Here is a 13816-nt window from a genome sequence, read left to right as displayed (position 1 = left end):
GAAGTCTCTGTGCTGGCTATCGATAGTACCTTTCTGGGAGGTGTGGAAATAAGCCATGGGTCTGAATATAGCCGGCTCCACTTACAATTTGAAAGTTATCAGGCTGGCTATAAAGGGAAGCAATCTTACGGGCATTTAAATGGATGTAAAAGGAACACAAGGCAGAAAATATTTAGTAACAGGGAATGGTTCCTTCAGATGCATAAAAGCACACTATAAAATGATACTTATACATGAAATGTAACCGTTTAATCCTAACACTCAATAATGAATTCCTCACACTAATTTGCAGTAAAAATAAATATATAGCTTCCAGATGTCTACAACGCTCTAGGCAGGTCTAAAATGGATTCCTGCTTGTTTTGATCAATGAAGCCATCTCATTTTTTGTTTACATGAACAGTGGAACTTGTGGATACCAATCCTTTGAAGTTTCAAAGCAAATTTTCTGGTTTCTTATTAGGGATCTGAACTTTGAAGAAGGAAAAACACTCTCAGATATCACTGTGGAAATCAGAAGATACACAGGCATACCTCAGAGATATTGTGGGTTCAGCTCCAGACCGTTGCATAAAGTGAGTGCTGAAATAAAGTGGGCTGTGGTGGGGGGTCTGGCCTTCAATTTACAAAACAGGCAACGTCTATGAAGCACAATGAAGCGAAGTACAGTAAAACAAGGTCTGCCCGTAGTTCACAGGACACTGGCACTGGGGGGCTTGGGACCGGATGCTGTAGTCTACCGTAGGCACTACTTTATGTCCAGGAGCTGCACCTGTGCCTGCTCTCCCCTCCAGGTCATTGAGTACCACATACATACCACAGTGGAAAGACAGAGAAACTCTATCTGTAGGAGTCAAGGGCTACCAGTCGGACTACCAGGTGCTCGGAATGAAACCTGAACCTTAACATGTTTGAAACCTGATGGACAGAGCCCAGGGAAAATGAACCCCAAAGCAACATGCAGTTTTCGGTCTCAGGGGTCTGCAGTACTCTTTAGGGGGCAAATCGTTGCTTTGTTCCGGAGATTCACCTAAATGAGACCTGGGAGTGTTTCTTAATAGGGGACATTGTGGGCGGGGCGGGGGGCAGGAGTACTCTGGCATCTTAGAGGAGATAAATCATCGTGTGGCCCCATCCTGGACACTACATGTTGTCCAGCATCTCTGGCCCTGGCCCACTAACACCAGTAAAAATGCCCCCAGACACTGCGGCAACTAAAAATACCTGCCATCCATTCTAAACATCCCTTTTGGAGGCGGTCCCCAGTGAGTGAGGTGCTTCCTTCAACCCTGGGGGTGCTAACGGCACCACTAACCTGGAGAACTAAGTGCTGTGTTGAGAGTTTAGCTGAGCTACTCCATGGTCTTGCTGCCTCAGTAATGGCCAAGCAGCCGGCATGTGCCTTAGACTGACACAAGTCCCCTCACATAAGTCAGTTCCCTAGATAACAGCCCACAGAATCACAAATGTAATAAGCTCCTGCTATGACTCCAATAGCCCTGTGATCAATAGTCTCCCCCACCTCCCGGGGCCTTCCTCTTCTGTGCCCTGATGCTTTTTGGTTTGACTTGACCCATCTGGCCTTAACATTCCACCCATGGACCCCAATAAAGGCATGTGCCCAGGTCCTGCCTCTCTTTGCTTGCACTCTGCCTTGACTTCCCCATGTGGTCCCTCCAGGACTTTCTCCAGGACCTGTGAGTAATAACTTCTCTATATCTTAATTTCTCTTCTGTTCTTTTGCTCACCATCTGGCACCCCAGGGCTCTACTGAACAAATGTTCATTTAACAAAATCATAGCATGCTGTGTTTAGTAACTATGGGACATGAGGAGTCAGAACCTAAAGACCTTGTTCTTAACAGTCATTGTTCTGGATGAAATAAGATGGGATGGTGCCTGAGAAGCAGCTTGTATTCTCAGAGAGGTTTGTATGTTCTTGTTTTGAACACTGTGCCTGGGAGATCCTAAGTTAAGAGGATGACAGTGGGAAGATCTGGCAATAGTAACATCACCACTTTATGATAAGGGATGATGGTGAAAAGGAATTAGGCCAAGCTTGGGTGGGCAGCTCAACAGGAACCTGATGTTCTACCAGCATTACTGAATCTGAAAGACTTAGAAGGTATGAAGGTCACGCTGTTATGTTTTCATGGAACTGTCCTGTGGGGAACCACAGGATAGGGCGCGTTTCTGTGGGTAGGGGTTGGGACTTGCCTTGAAGGAAGTGGACCTTCCTACTGTCAATCATCACAAGAGAGGCTAATTTTGGGAGAAGACAGCAGCACCAGAGAAGTGGACCAGAAGCACCACCTGTGCTCTGCAGGACTGCTGTGAATTGCTTCCACTCTTCCTTTCAAGCTGTCAGGTGCTGTTCTCACCTGTCGAGGCCTCCTCCGCACTCCTGAAGCACTTAGTATAGGACACCCTTCTCTCCTCTTTGGTATATGTTCTCTGGATTAATTCATTTCTCATTTGTGCTGCTGAGTTTGAGAGTAAGGATCTCATTTTATGAATCACCATTTTCCCTCACTCCTGAGTAGCTAAGCGCTCACGAAATACTTTTTCCTTGATTGAGAGATTAAAGACTCTCAGTTACCACCTTCTACCTGCGCTTCTTTCTCACTCCACATTGCCACACAAACACGAGGATGAAACTTGGGAATGTGTGAGTGAGGAGATACAAAAAAGGGAATGGTTTATTGACGAGGGAATTGATTTTGACCAGCTGACACTGGATAAAACCAGTTCTGGAGAGTACTAACCTATCCCAACTTGCCTGAAATACCTGCTTCTGGGTTTCAAAGATGTGGCTGCCCAATGTTTTTGGTGCTGGTGGCACTTAATGACACTTGAGTGACATGATGGTACTTTATGTGTCCCTGTAGTCCTGGGTTTGTCTATAATTCTAGGCGGTGCTGGGCTCATGGAGAGTCTAGAGCTCTGCACTTCCATGGGATCAAACTAGTTCTGACTGTTTCAAGCTAGTTCAAGGATGATTTAAATGAGATGAAAGTGGTTGTTTCTAGCTCGCTCTTTTTAAATCTTGATGAAACGCATTCAAACAGGTTGAAGGGCTCAAACTAGTTTAAAATGGATTAGCCTTGCTCAGGCTTGTTCAGACTAGCTAGGTTAGATCTGATCAAATGGTTTGTTTTACTTGAAGCAAGCCAGTTCAATTTAGCTCAAACAGGATCAACCTATCTGAAAGCAATGGGACCTAGTTGGAACCACACTGTAACGCGAAATGTTTAAGTTACGGATCTCTAGCTGTCAGTGTAAATACAGTGACACACCTCTCACACCGGAGATATAATACTCAAAATGCTATTCTTTATCGTATTAACTTTTCAAAGTTTGTGATCACTTTTTCTCAAACTTTTTCTCAAAATTGGCCATTAAGGACAACCATAATATCTAGTATTTCTACATAAGAACTCCAGTGCACTTAGGAAATCTTTTTGCCACTTAAAACTGTTAGCATGTACGCATACAAGCACTGCCTGCCATGTCATCCCCATCAACTCTTCTCTAAACTCCAGATACGTGAGGTGTGGGGCAGCTGCTATGGATAGCTCAGGTGCCCACCTCTGCCCACCACCCCCGCGGAGCACGTACCCCTTCTCACCTTGATCCTGCTCACTGCTTCCTGGGCCTGCATCATGCGCACATTTTTGGAGGGAGTTTTATCTGAGAGCAGCTGGGTGGAGCCAAGGTAATTGGCAGCAAAAATGATTCCATCGATTAAGTCTTCGGGGTCACAAGGTCCAGGAACTATAACACAGAGCCACGGTGGTGGTAAGTGAAGCCACTGTGGGGGTGAGGGACCCTGCCAAATGCCCGGCATAACAACCCCCACCCCACACTGCTCACCACTGGCACAGGGGTCCCAGTTCCCAAGACTCTTGAGCATCTGTGTCAACCTGCCAGTCTAAGGCACAGAAAGGTGCCTTCGCTCACCCTCGACTTCAAATAGAAGAAACAATTTGTTCTTAGAGTAACTTATTTCACCCATGCCTTTTACTGTGAGAAATGAAGTGAGTATTTATGTAAATACAAAACATAAAGCTCAGTGATGAAGGATGTTGTTTCTCCTGTTAGACTGAATTCTTTGGGGACAAGGACTATGTCATAGTCATCTCTGGCTCTCTTGTGTCCTGTAACCTTGTAAGCATCTGTAACCCAGTGGTATCAAATAAACGTTTGTCTGACAAATGGTTAGCTAAGTGGTTCCCTGACTTGCCACGCATTCATATCTCCTCCTCCTCTCCCTTTTATCCATGATGGGGGAAACAAATTTTATAAATCAGAAAAATGGGATATTTGTTTCAGTTTGTCTGGATTCCTATGATAGCCTCTGACTCTGATTCTGGGAGGCAGATAATATTATCCCAAAACTTTGGTCTCATCCCGTCAACTTTGCTGACTCACAGACCATAATGTTCCAGGGCCTGCATCCGCATACAGATCAATTCCAAGGAAAATTGGAATTTGTTTCATCGTTTAGCTTTTTAAATCAAACCTTAGTTTTAAGTACTTAAAATAGAGGTAAGCCAATTCTAATCATAATCACCTGTAAACAAGACTTGAAATTAAAACATGTCTGGGACTAATATATAACTTTACACCAGATGCACTAAGAAAGGCTTGTAATTACGCAATGAAAACATGTATTTTCTTTGGCTTGAATGCCCTATCTGGGGAGACTAAAATATACATTTTAACCCACAGTTAAAACATCAGGGTCTTAAATTAGGTACCTTGAAATGGAAACAATTTGCTTTTTTTTCTTGGAGAGCTAATCTGAAATGGTTTTAATTTTCATCCTTAAACATGAAGCTCATCTTGAGCTTAAATAGCCACTTCCCATTATAAGCTATTTATCAGGGTACAGACTTAAAATAATCTATCCATTTTTTCTAAAACTAAGGTGGTGGCTGAAACAAAGAAATTAACTTTGTTTTAAGTAAAGGCCTTCACAAAACATCTGTGTAGTAACGAAATAAGGAAATCTGTTGTCTTATTCTCGATCATTCTAGGGAAAACTTCTGGACAAACAATGAGTGGTACCTGCCTCCACTACCAGTAATTTACATTCATCTCAACAGCCACATGTTTCCTGAAACTTTTCATAGATATGAGAAGGATTCAGGTTATTTACAATATATGGTTTACTTGTATAGAAGGGCAACACTAATTTAACTAAAATAAAATATGGACAAATTTGGACTCACACTATGCTTTCCAAAAAATAAAACATTACCATTCTTCTATTATGAACTCCTATGATAGATGTATAGTGTTACTTAATCATTTTTTGCCAACCAGGTCTTGAGAAAAAAGACTGCACCTGGGATAGTAAGTTTTAAAAATGTTTCATTTATTTTGTGAAAATAATAAATGTACAAAGAAATAAAAATTAATTACCTCTCTACAAAGACTTCCAATCTCATATATTCATCTCTGATTTAGCTCTGCTCACTGAAAGGGTCCCTCTTTGACTATAACGAGTGTGGATATGTAGATATGTTTCAGAGCAATCCAAATAATATTTAAACAACTGCATAAGTGTCAAACCAAGAGGCAGAAATACTGGACCCAAATAACACACATTTGAGACATAATCTTATGTCCTTTATCCTCCAGGGAAACTAATGATAATCAAATATCACTGTCACTGTATCACACCCAGGAAAAAAGCACCCTAATGTCACAGTTCATTTTAGGATCAGATGTTAGTGTATTATTAAAAAGTTTAAAAAATTAAAGTTATAATGGTCCTAAGTCAAAGAATTGCAGGTTTCGTTTTGTCCTTTGGGACGTGTTCTTCCTTTCAGTGAAGCCCCTGTGTAGCTCTGCAGGTGAACAAGGACACACATTATATTCTCACCTTCATGTTTAATGCCAAGCCCAGAGGACTGGACGAAAAGTTTCCAAACTCCCAAAAAACTCCCTGAGATGCTCTCGTGGAATTTTGGAGCTTTGCAAAAGTGATGAAAATAATTTACAGGTTACTCAAGAAAGAAACTGGAGTAACTGAAACAAACCTTTGAGCTTGTCCTGGGCTTCAGGCCCAAAGATTCAAGGAGGTTTATGAATCCTGATAACTCATTCCCAGGCAGTGGAACACACTGACCATTTACTCACAGGATCCAAAGGCCAGACATGGCCTTGGGGTGATGCCTGGGCCCATTAAAATCCTCCTTCAAGGAAATGACAATCCACCCTACCTGAGAAAGCATCAGACAACCTCCTGGTAGAGGATCAATGTCACCACCAGCTAGGGAACGCCTTTATGTGAATGAGAAAGAGGCATTCCATTTGTATGGCCTGACCTTAACCTGGGATGCCTAGTTTGGACTGAGTTTTGGCCCCACTAGGCCCCTTGACTTGTGCAGTGAATAACCTGCACAACTGTGTGTGTGGCAGCCCTGCAGAGAATGCAGGGAGAAGTGTGGAGTCAGACTGCCAGTTCACGAGCCTGGCTCTGCTACTTGCTATCTGTGTGATCTTGGGAAAGTTGCTCACCCCTTCGATGCCTCAGTCTCTCACGCATAAGGTGAGGATAATAATAAAACCCACTTTACAAGATGATGTGAGGATTCAATTAGTTATTACATGCAAAGTACTTAGAGCAGTACCTTGAAGATAAATGTTACTGTTACTAGCTCATCCAAGCAAGAGAGCCAGGAATTACTGGGAAGGTCTTTTTTTTTTTTTTTCTTTTAAATGAAGACGACCAAAATTTCTCCCTTAAAGCTCATTCCCACTTAAAACGGTCCTTTATGGATGTAAGCGGTGTACTGGACTACAGGCAAGGAGACTTGGGTTTCAGATCCAATATGACCATTACGAAGCAGGGCAAAGCCCCCACCCTAGCCTCAGGTTCTCATGGACAGAAGCAGCAAAGGCAGGGAAGATCTTTGAGAGGTTCACGGCTATTGTTGGTTTAGTCTAAGATTCTAAGACTGTTAAGACTGAATTAAGTGGCTCTGTGGCCTTTCCCCACTATCGTCTTCCAGCCCAGTGCTTCAAATACCCCAGAAGCTAAAAGATTTATGAATGACTCAGTGCTCAATATTTTCTTTTCAGCTCTTACCTTCGACGTAGGTTGGGAATGAAGCCAAGCTTTTTCTTGACTGTAATTAAGACAAAGAGGTTTCAAAAAGGGCAAAGCATGATGAAAAATGCATTAACACAACCATCCATGAAACATGAAAAATAAATACATCTCCAATGGCGGATATTAACCAGTTAGCAACCATATTTGGTTACAGAAAGTACAGAGTAAATAAACATTTCCATTTCTTATTAAAGAGTACCTAAAGCCCAGAACCGTCCTTTTGTATGTTAGATAACCTAAAAATCCTATGTTCCACACCAGAGAGATGTCGGTCGGCTTAAAAAATACCTCACAGACCAAAATTCATAATCCACAATAGCAATACAAAGGACTCAATCTGTATTCTTAAGAAACTGGGTTTCTAAGTGAAAAACTGCTGTTTAATGAAAGTGCTAACAATAAGATTATATATTGAAATTAAGAATTCTCTTAGAGAATTTTATTTCACTTTAGGTCTTTGCTTCCGATGATCTTTCACTGTGCTAAAAATGTTTACTAGAGTTTTTATCTCTTCCTTTCATCTATTACTGATTTATTTTAGTTTAAAAATTCCATTATATATGTAATTCTCATGTTACTTCAAAATAAAAACACGACAAGCAAAGGAGTAAATTAAAAGCCCTGGACTTTCTTATATTAAGTAACACCTTGGAGCAAAGGTTAGTATTCCAACAGCACCACTGGAAATAGATGTGATCAACTAGAAACCTTCTAGAATCTGACCGGATGGCAGTTTAAATGCTAGCTCTCAGAGCAATACTTACCATTTAGTTCCTTTTACAAATTATCCTAGAGATAACTCCGAGTGGCATAAGGGTAGGAAATTCATTCCTCCTTCAACCAGTAATGAAGTTATAGCTGATCTGTCCATGGCAGGGTGATGTGAGCATTGCAGGAGAGTAGAGAGCTAATGTTAAAGACGAGAGTCCGTAAAATGGGCAAAAAGTAGGGTGTGCATGGCCACCCTCCCTTCTCAGGAAGCCTAAGACTGTCATTGCTAAGAAGCGACCAGGCGTTAGGTGAGCATTTAAATTATTCTTAGAAAAAGAGTACCTGGTACAACATAGTTGTTCAGCGGCTTGACTAGAATTGAGGGTATACTTTGGGAAGCCTGGTGGGCTGGAAGGGTGAAGGGCCCTGCCTGAGGGCTGGGATGTCATGAGGAACGATTCCATATCACAGAACTTTATACCGTGTGATTCCTTTGGAAGATGGGAATACAAAGGGGTGATTAATTAGTTAATACTTGTACCGCACTAGAAAAAACAGCAGTGTTAACTGTTATGTGAAAAATTGGAGGCATCCAAAGACACCTAATTTTAGCAATCTCACTCAACTCAGGCCAATGACAGGAACTCAGTGATCACATGGTACACTGTGCAGGGCGGCCTGTCAGCAAACGTGTTGCCAAGATGCCCACTGGGATGAAACAGCTGCTCACACCACAGAGGGTGGGGTTCTAGCTTCAGAAGGGATCGTTTTAAAGAAACTAAAGATACAAGCCCACCAGGAATAAAAGGTTATTGGCTGCTGATGCATTCATGGAAAAATGCACACCAAGTGAAAGCCAAGGTATGTGGATTGGAGGAACGAGAACTCCAATTTCAATGGTGCTTCACATTAATTTTACTTTCTATTTATCCAAGTGAGAAGACAGGCCCAGTTGAGGGCCAAAAGCCAAGTCTAATTCTGGTTGGTTTAAAGAAAAACAACCCATAACTTCAGGGTATGCAGATAGAAGCTAGCTTCTTCATAAGAGCCAAAGATTTTTAAATTATTACCCAAACCTCTCCCTGTCCTTGTCCTCAGGGGTCTGGGGTAATAAGGGTTTACTTTGTTTCACCGAAATGGTTAAGCTTCCAAGTACATGCATGAAGCCACTTCAGATTTCCTTGGGCTATCAGGATACTTTTCTGAATGCCAATCTCAAGGACAGTGTCCAGATTTTAGCAGAAGCTACAGAAGAATTACTTCAGTCTAAAGCTCTAAAAACTGCCGTTTTATTTAGAGCCACAATGGAGGGCATTTGCTACATTTACTTATTCTCTATTCATAAGCTTATGACTAGCTTTCATTAGTCTCTGGGGTAATAAAAAAATTTTTTTGAAAACAGTTTAGTGAAATGAAAGAATCTCTAATTATTGCACACAAAGAGGATTTTTCATCATTATTTCTAAGAATATGCAGAAACATGTGCCAAGTCCTATAGGAACCGAGAAAACTAACAAATTTGCCTTGCTTATTATATCTGATGAATAATCAAATGTTGAATATTCAGATGTCTGATTAGCCCTTTGTTTTCTCACATGTGGACAGAGATGAACACTGGCTGATCTTACCACTCAAAAATTAATAAAGTCACATTCAAGAAGATAAAGGCCACAACCTTTGGGGTTTTCTAGGAAGTCACACTAATTGTGTGCAAAGCCTGGAGGCCTGACAACTGGAATAATGACATACGAGCTACCTTGTCTGTGCAGTGTGTGACCTGCAAAAAGTTTTCACCCCAAGGACAACAGATCCTGGTGTTAAGAGCCTGGGCTCACATATGCTCTGGATTCAAATCCTAGCCCACTAGCTGTGAGCCCTGGGACACCAGGTAAGTTATTCAACCTCTCGGCTTCCTCGACTAATACATGAGGATAATAATTCCTACCTCACAAAATTATTTTAAGGAGTGAATGAGACTCTGTGATTTGCTTGGCCTAGTGCCTGAACAGTGTAAATGCTCAAGGAATGGCAACTCTCATTACTGCTATTATCCTTGTGCTGTCACTCTTTCCTTCTTGCAATCGGTCTCACCTCTCCGTGTGCTATGAATAAAGTATAAGGCAAAGCTGTGGGATGTAGGGGCAGCAGAAACTGTGATCCCATTAGTCTTGTTCCTATGGCCTAGGGTCTGCGGATCAAGGCCAGTTGAGGGCAAAGTATACATCAAATCTAAATTCTAATGTTGTTTCAGAGACGATCTCCTTATGTTTGTTTGCTTTAATACGAATAGACTGATAAAAAATATTTCTCCCCTGCATGAATATTTAGTGGCAAATGTATGTGTAGTCACTGATACTTTAAAGGTATATTTTAACTAACGCTCCCTTTAGGAGTGATCTCCCTTTCGAAGAGATTGCCTTCTTCTATTTCATTTAACACAAAATTATTAGCAAGAGGAGGGAGAATGAGACAACCGTTCATTATGTGGCTTACCTTTCTAACGCATATCCTCCGTGTTGATTAGGCAGCATCTATATTTAGAGCAAGATGGGCCCACACAGATTATGACGCAGGCCAATATTTACCTGATGCTGGTTATAAAGAGGTGGGGTGGGTAGCTGTTAGCTGAGTGTAAAAAGATGACAGTGTGAGAGAAGGCAGTGTCTCCCCTCAGGGAAAAACGTCTGCCCTTTTTAGCCCTAGAAATCTCAGAGGGAGCAAGCAGCAACTTCTTGCTTGTATTTTCTCTGCCAGAACTCAGCTTGGCTTCCCTAAGTAGGACAACAGTATGATTTGCTGTCCAAAGGGACACTTTAGGGCTGCACTGTACAGGAGCCCCTAACTGCACGTAGCTATTTAAGTTAACTGAAACTGAATAAAAGGGAAATTTCAGGTCCTCTGTCCCACAGGCCACGTAGCTGGTGACTACCATAGAGGACAGTACAGAAATAGAACATTTCCACTGCGGTGGCCAGATCTCTGGGCAGCACTGCTTTAGAGAGTGAGAAGGGGTGCTCACCAGGTGTGCTGTTGGACAGTAAGTGTGACTAGAACCACTGCAGGTAAAACAGGACAAGTGGTCACCCTGTCGTCATGAAAGATATTTTACTTGGACCTGAAATAAAAGAGTATTAGACACCTGTGACTAGTGGCTCACAAACTGATGTCACGGCTTTAATCACCAAATTCTACATTGGATAGGGGAAAATAAAATTTTTCTCCCCAGGGTACTTAGGGGCAGAAACTCTGTGGGAGGCTGGAGAAAGCACAAACTAGAATTAGAATGGAAAAAAAATGAGCTGATGGCTTATGAAACAAAACACCATCCTACCTCTTTGTTCGTGGAGGCTTCCGAGGGGTCACTGGGATGAAGGGCTGTACTTGAAGATTCTGCACCCAGGGGTGAGGAACTGCCTGGAGATGGAGACTGGAACACAGCAAGGAGAGAAATAACACAGTGAGAAGCTGAGGGACTGGGTGAGTGCCCACCTGTGGAGAGGGACAGAGGAGAGAGGAGAAAGCCACACACAACTGAATAAACGTTTCAGCGGGGAGAAAAGGAGGCTTGACAAACCTGAGCGTTTTATGTATAATTGGAAAGGAGCTGCCAATTGTACATAAAACGCTCAGGTTTCTCAAGCCTCCTTTTAAATTCCTGCCATGTTTTCGAAGGAGCACTTAGAGCTCAGTTTCCCCATCTTAGGCCAAGTGTTTAATATATAGCAATTTGATTTAAATATAGTAAAAGTTGAACATCAAATTTAAAGCTCTAGATGAATAAAGCTAATAGTGATATGCGAATGTTTAGGCTTTAAAATTTTTTTCTTATTAAAAGATAGAAAGACTTTGGGTAATAAATGTCATATAAAATTACTCAAGATTATTTGGGAACATAAAAATTACAATATATATTTTTAAAGAGGCAGCTGGGATTGAATGATGACTGGAAACCAATCGACATGTATTTTCCCAGTCAGTTCAGATTTCAAATATCTTGTCTGATTTAATCCACATGCCACTGAAAATTTAGAGAAGTTTCAGCATCCAAACAACATTACCGTGGTAACTCTTAGAAAAGTTCAAAAATTCTTTGTTAAATGATAGATGTAAAGCAATTCCACTTCTGGGTATTTATCCAAAGGAAAAAAATCCCACTAATTCTAAAAGATATATGGTCCCCCGTGTTCACTGCAGGATTACTTCCAATAGCCAAGATATAACAGTAACCTAGGTGTCCATTAATAGATGACTGGATAAAGAAGATATGGTACATATACACAATGAAATATTACTCAGCCATAAAAAAGAATGAAATGTTGCCATTTGCAAAGACATGGATGTACATAGAGAGCATTATGCTAAGTAAAATAAGTCAGACAGAAAGACAAATACCATATGCTATCACTTACATGTAGAATCTAGAAAAACAAAATAATCGAATAAACAAAATAAAGCAGAAATAAACTCACAGATACAGAGCAAACTGATGATTGCCAGAGGGGAGGGGGTAGAGAGATGGGTAGAAAAAGGGAAGAGGTTCGGACGTACAAATTGCCAGTTATAAAATAAGTCATGGAACTATAATGTATAGCACAGGAAAGGTAGTCAATATCATAACTACGTATGGTCACAGATGGTTACTAGACTTATTCATAAGGTATACACAAATGTTGAATCATTATGTTATATACCTGAAACTAATGCAATATTGTATGTCAATCGTAAGTTAAAAGTTAAGAAAATCTTTAATGAAAAAAAATAAGGCTTAGAAAAATAGCTTCGAGAGTATGGTCTTCATCAGGTGTGCTACTGTCTCAGGTGATAGGTTCTGGTTCCTTGCACAGACAGGCCCCCTACTGGAAGTATGATGCTCCAGGCCAGTATGTGACACACAGGATGCGCTCCATAAATATCTGATGAATGAATGACCAAAGCAAGCAGGCAAGCACAGGAATAGGACTAATCCAGGCTCTGCAAATCCTCCCTTGCTGATACCCAAACATTTCTGTATGCTGCTGGATTGGGAGATGAAGGGAATCTTCAGGTGAGCCATAGGGATGCTGAAGAATTCTACAGCGATGGTCCTCTGAGAATAAGAACACACTGCTTCACAGTTTGATGTTTGATAGTGGACATAAAACAGAACCCACACAAAGATCTATTCTCTGAGGAAGTGTGGGGATTTGAGTGAGGAGCGGTAAATCCTGGGCAAAGGAAACAAATTAACACTAATGGTTGCTTGAATCTCATCTGATCTCATGGGACTGGCCCCCTTGAGGAAGCTGAGGTACAGAAATATCAGTAAAATAGCTCTGTGTGGAAAAGAAGAATGTTCCACAAAGCAGTGGTGCTGAGGAGGGCAAGGGGGCATGTTAATATACAAGGCGGACCTCGGTGAGTAGTATGTGAAATCATAAAAAAAATAAATCTTTTCCAAAAAGTCTGAATTACAGGAAACACAGGAGTCACCAAATGAACCGTTAAGAGGATGCGGTACAATGCAGTACTCTTCACACTGAGACGTGTGTGGTCCCAGCCCATTCCTGGGAAGCCTGGATTTGTTTCCCAGGAGCCCACAGGCCTGATTTTGAGCAGGAAGGTGAGGACCCCTGAGCCTCTAAAACATTCACATGTAGAAGAAATCAGCAGCTCCGCAGTAAAGCAAGGAGGACAGGCACAGGGTAATAGCAGACATTAAGTACCCTAGGCTCCACAAGCCCTGGGTGGAAGAAAATAGCTCTCCATGCCTTTAAAAAGAAACACACATAATTTTCCGTTTGGCACCCAAGAGAGTTGATGGGTACTTGCTGAGTTAGCTTTATGTTTGGCCTACTCAAAATTAATGTAGAAAGTCTTCATGATAATTCGATGCCTTTAAAATATAATTTTCAAATCTGAAGAGCTTCCTTAGATATTTGTCTATTTTTCCCCTCTCCCCAAGTAATTTTCTCTGTCACAAAGATTTTAAGAGTCTAGTCTCTTG

General features: G+C 41.5%; 1 protein-coding gene across 1 annotated transcript in view; it reads right to left on the bottom strand.

Annotated features, from left to right (window-relative positions):
• The window catches only part of APBA1 (amyloid beta precursor protein binding family A member 1), a 216808-nt gene that overhangs the window by 40952 nt on the left and 162040 nt on the right, over positions 1–13816 (bottom strand). Inside the window, exons 3-5 of the mRNA XM_023537346.1 lie at positions 11165–11260; positions 7099–7138; positions 3628–3773 (exon numbers count right to left, since the gene is read on the bottom strand). Of these exons, the coding sequence (XP_023393114.1) occupies positions 3628–3773; positions 7099–7138; positions 11165–11260 (282 nt within the window). The remainder of the gene's footprint in view (positions 1–3627; positions 3774–7098; positions 7139–11164; positions 11261–13816) is intronic.

Source organism: Pteropus vampyrus, unplaced genomic scaffold (genome assembly GCF_000151845.1).
Source record: "Pteropus vampyrus isolate Shadow unplaced genomic scaffold, Pvam_2.0 Scaffold186, whole genome shotgun sequence".
In the NCBI taxonomy this organism is placed as follows: Eukaryota; Metazoa; Chordata; class Mammalia; order Chiroptera; family Pteropodidae; genus Pteropus; species Pteropus vampyrus.
The sequence above is the reverse complement of the archived record's forward strand: the minus strand, read 5'-3'. Positions and strand labels throughout refer to the sequence as shown.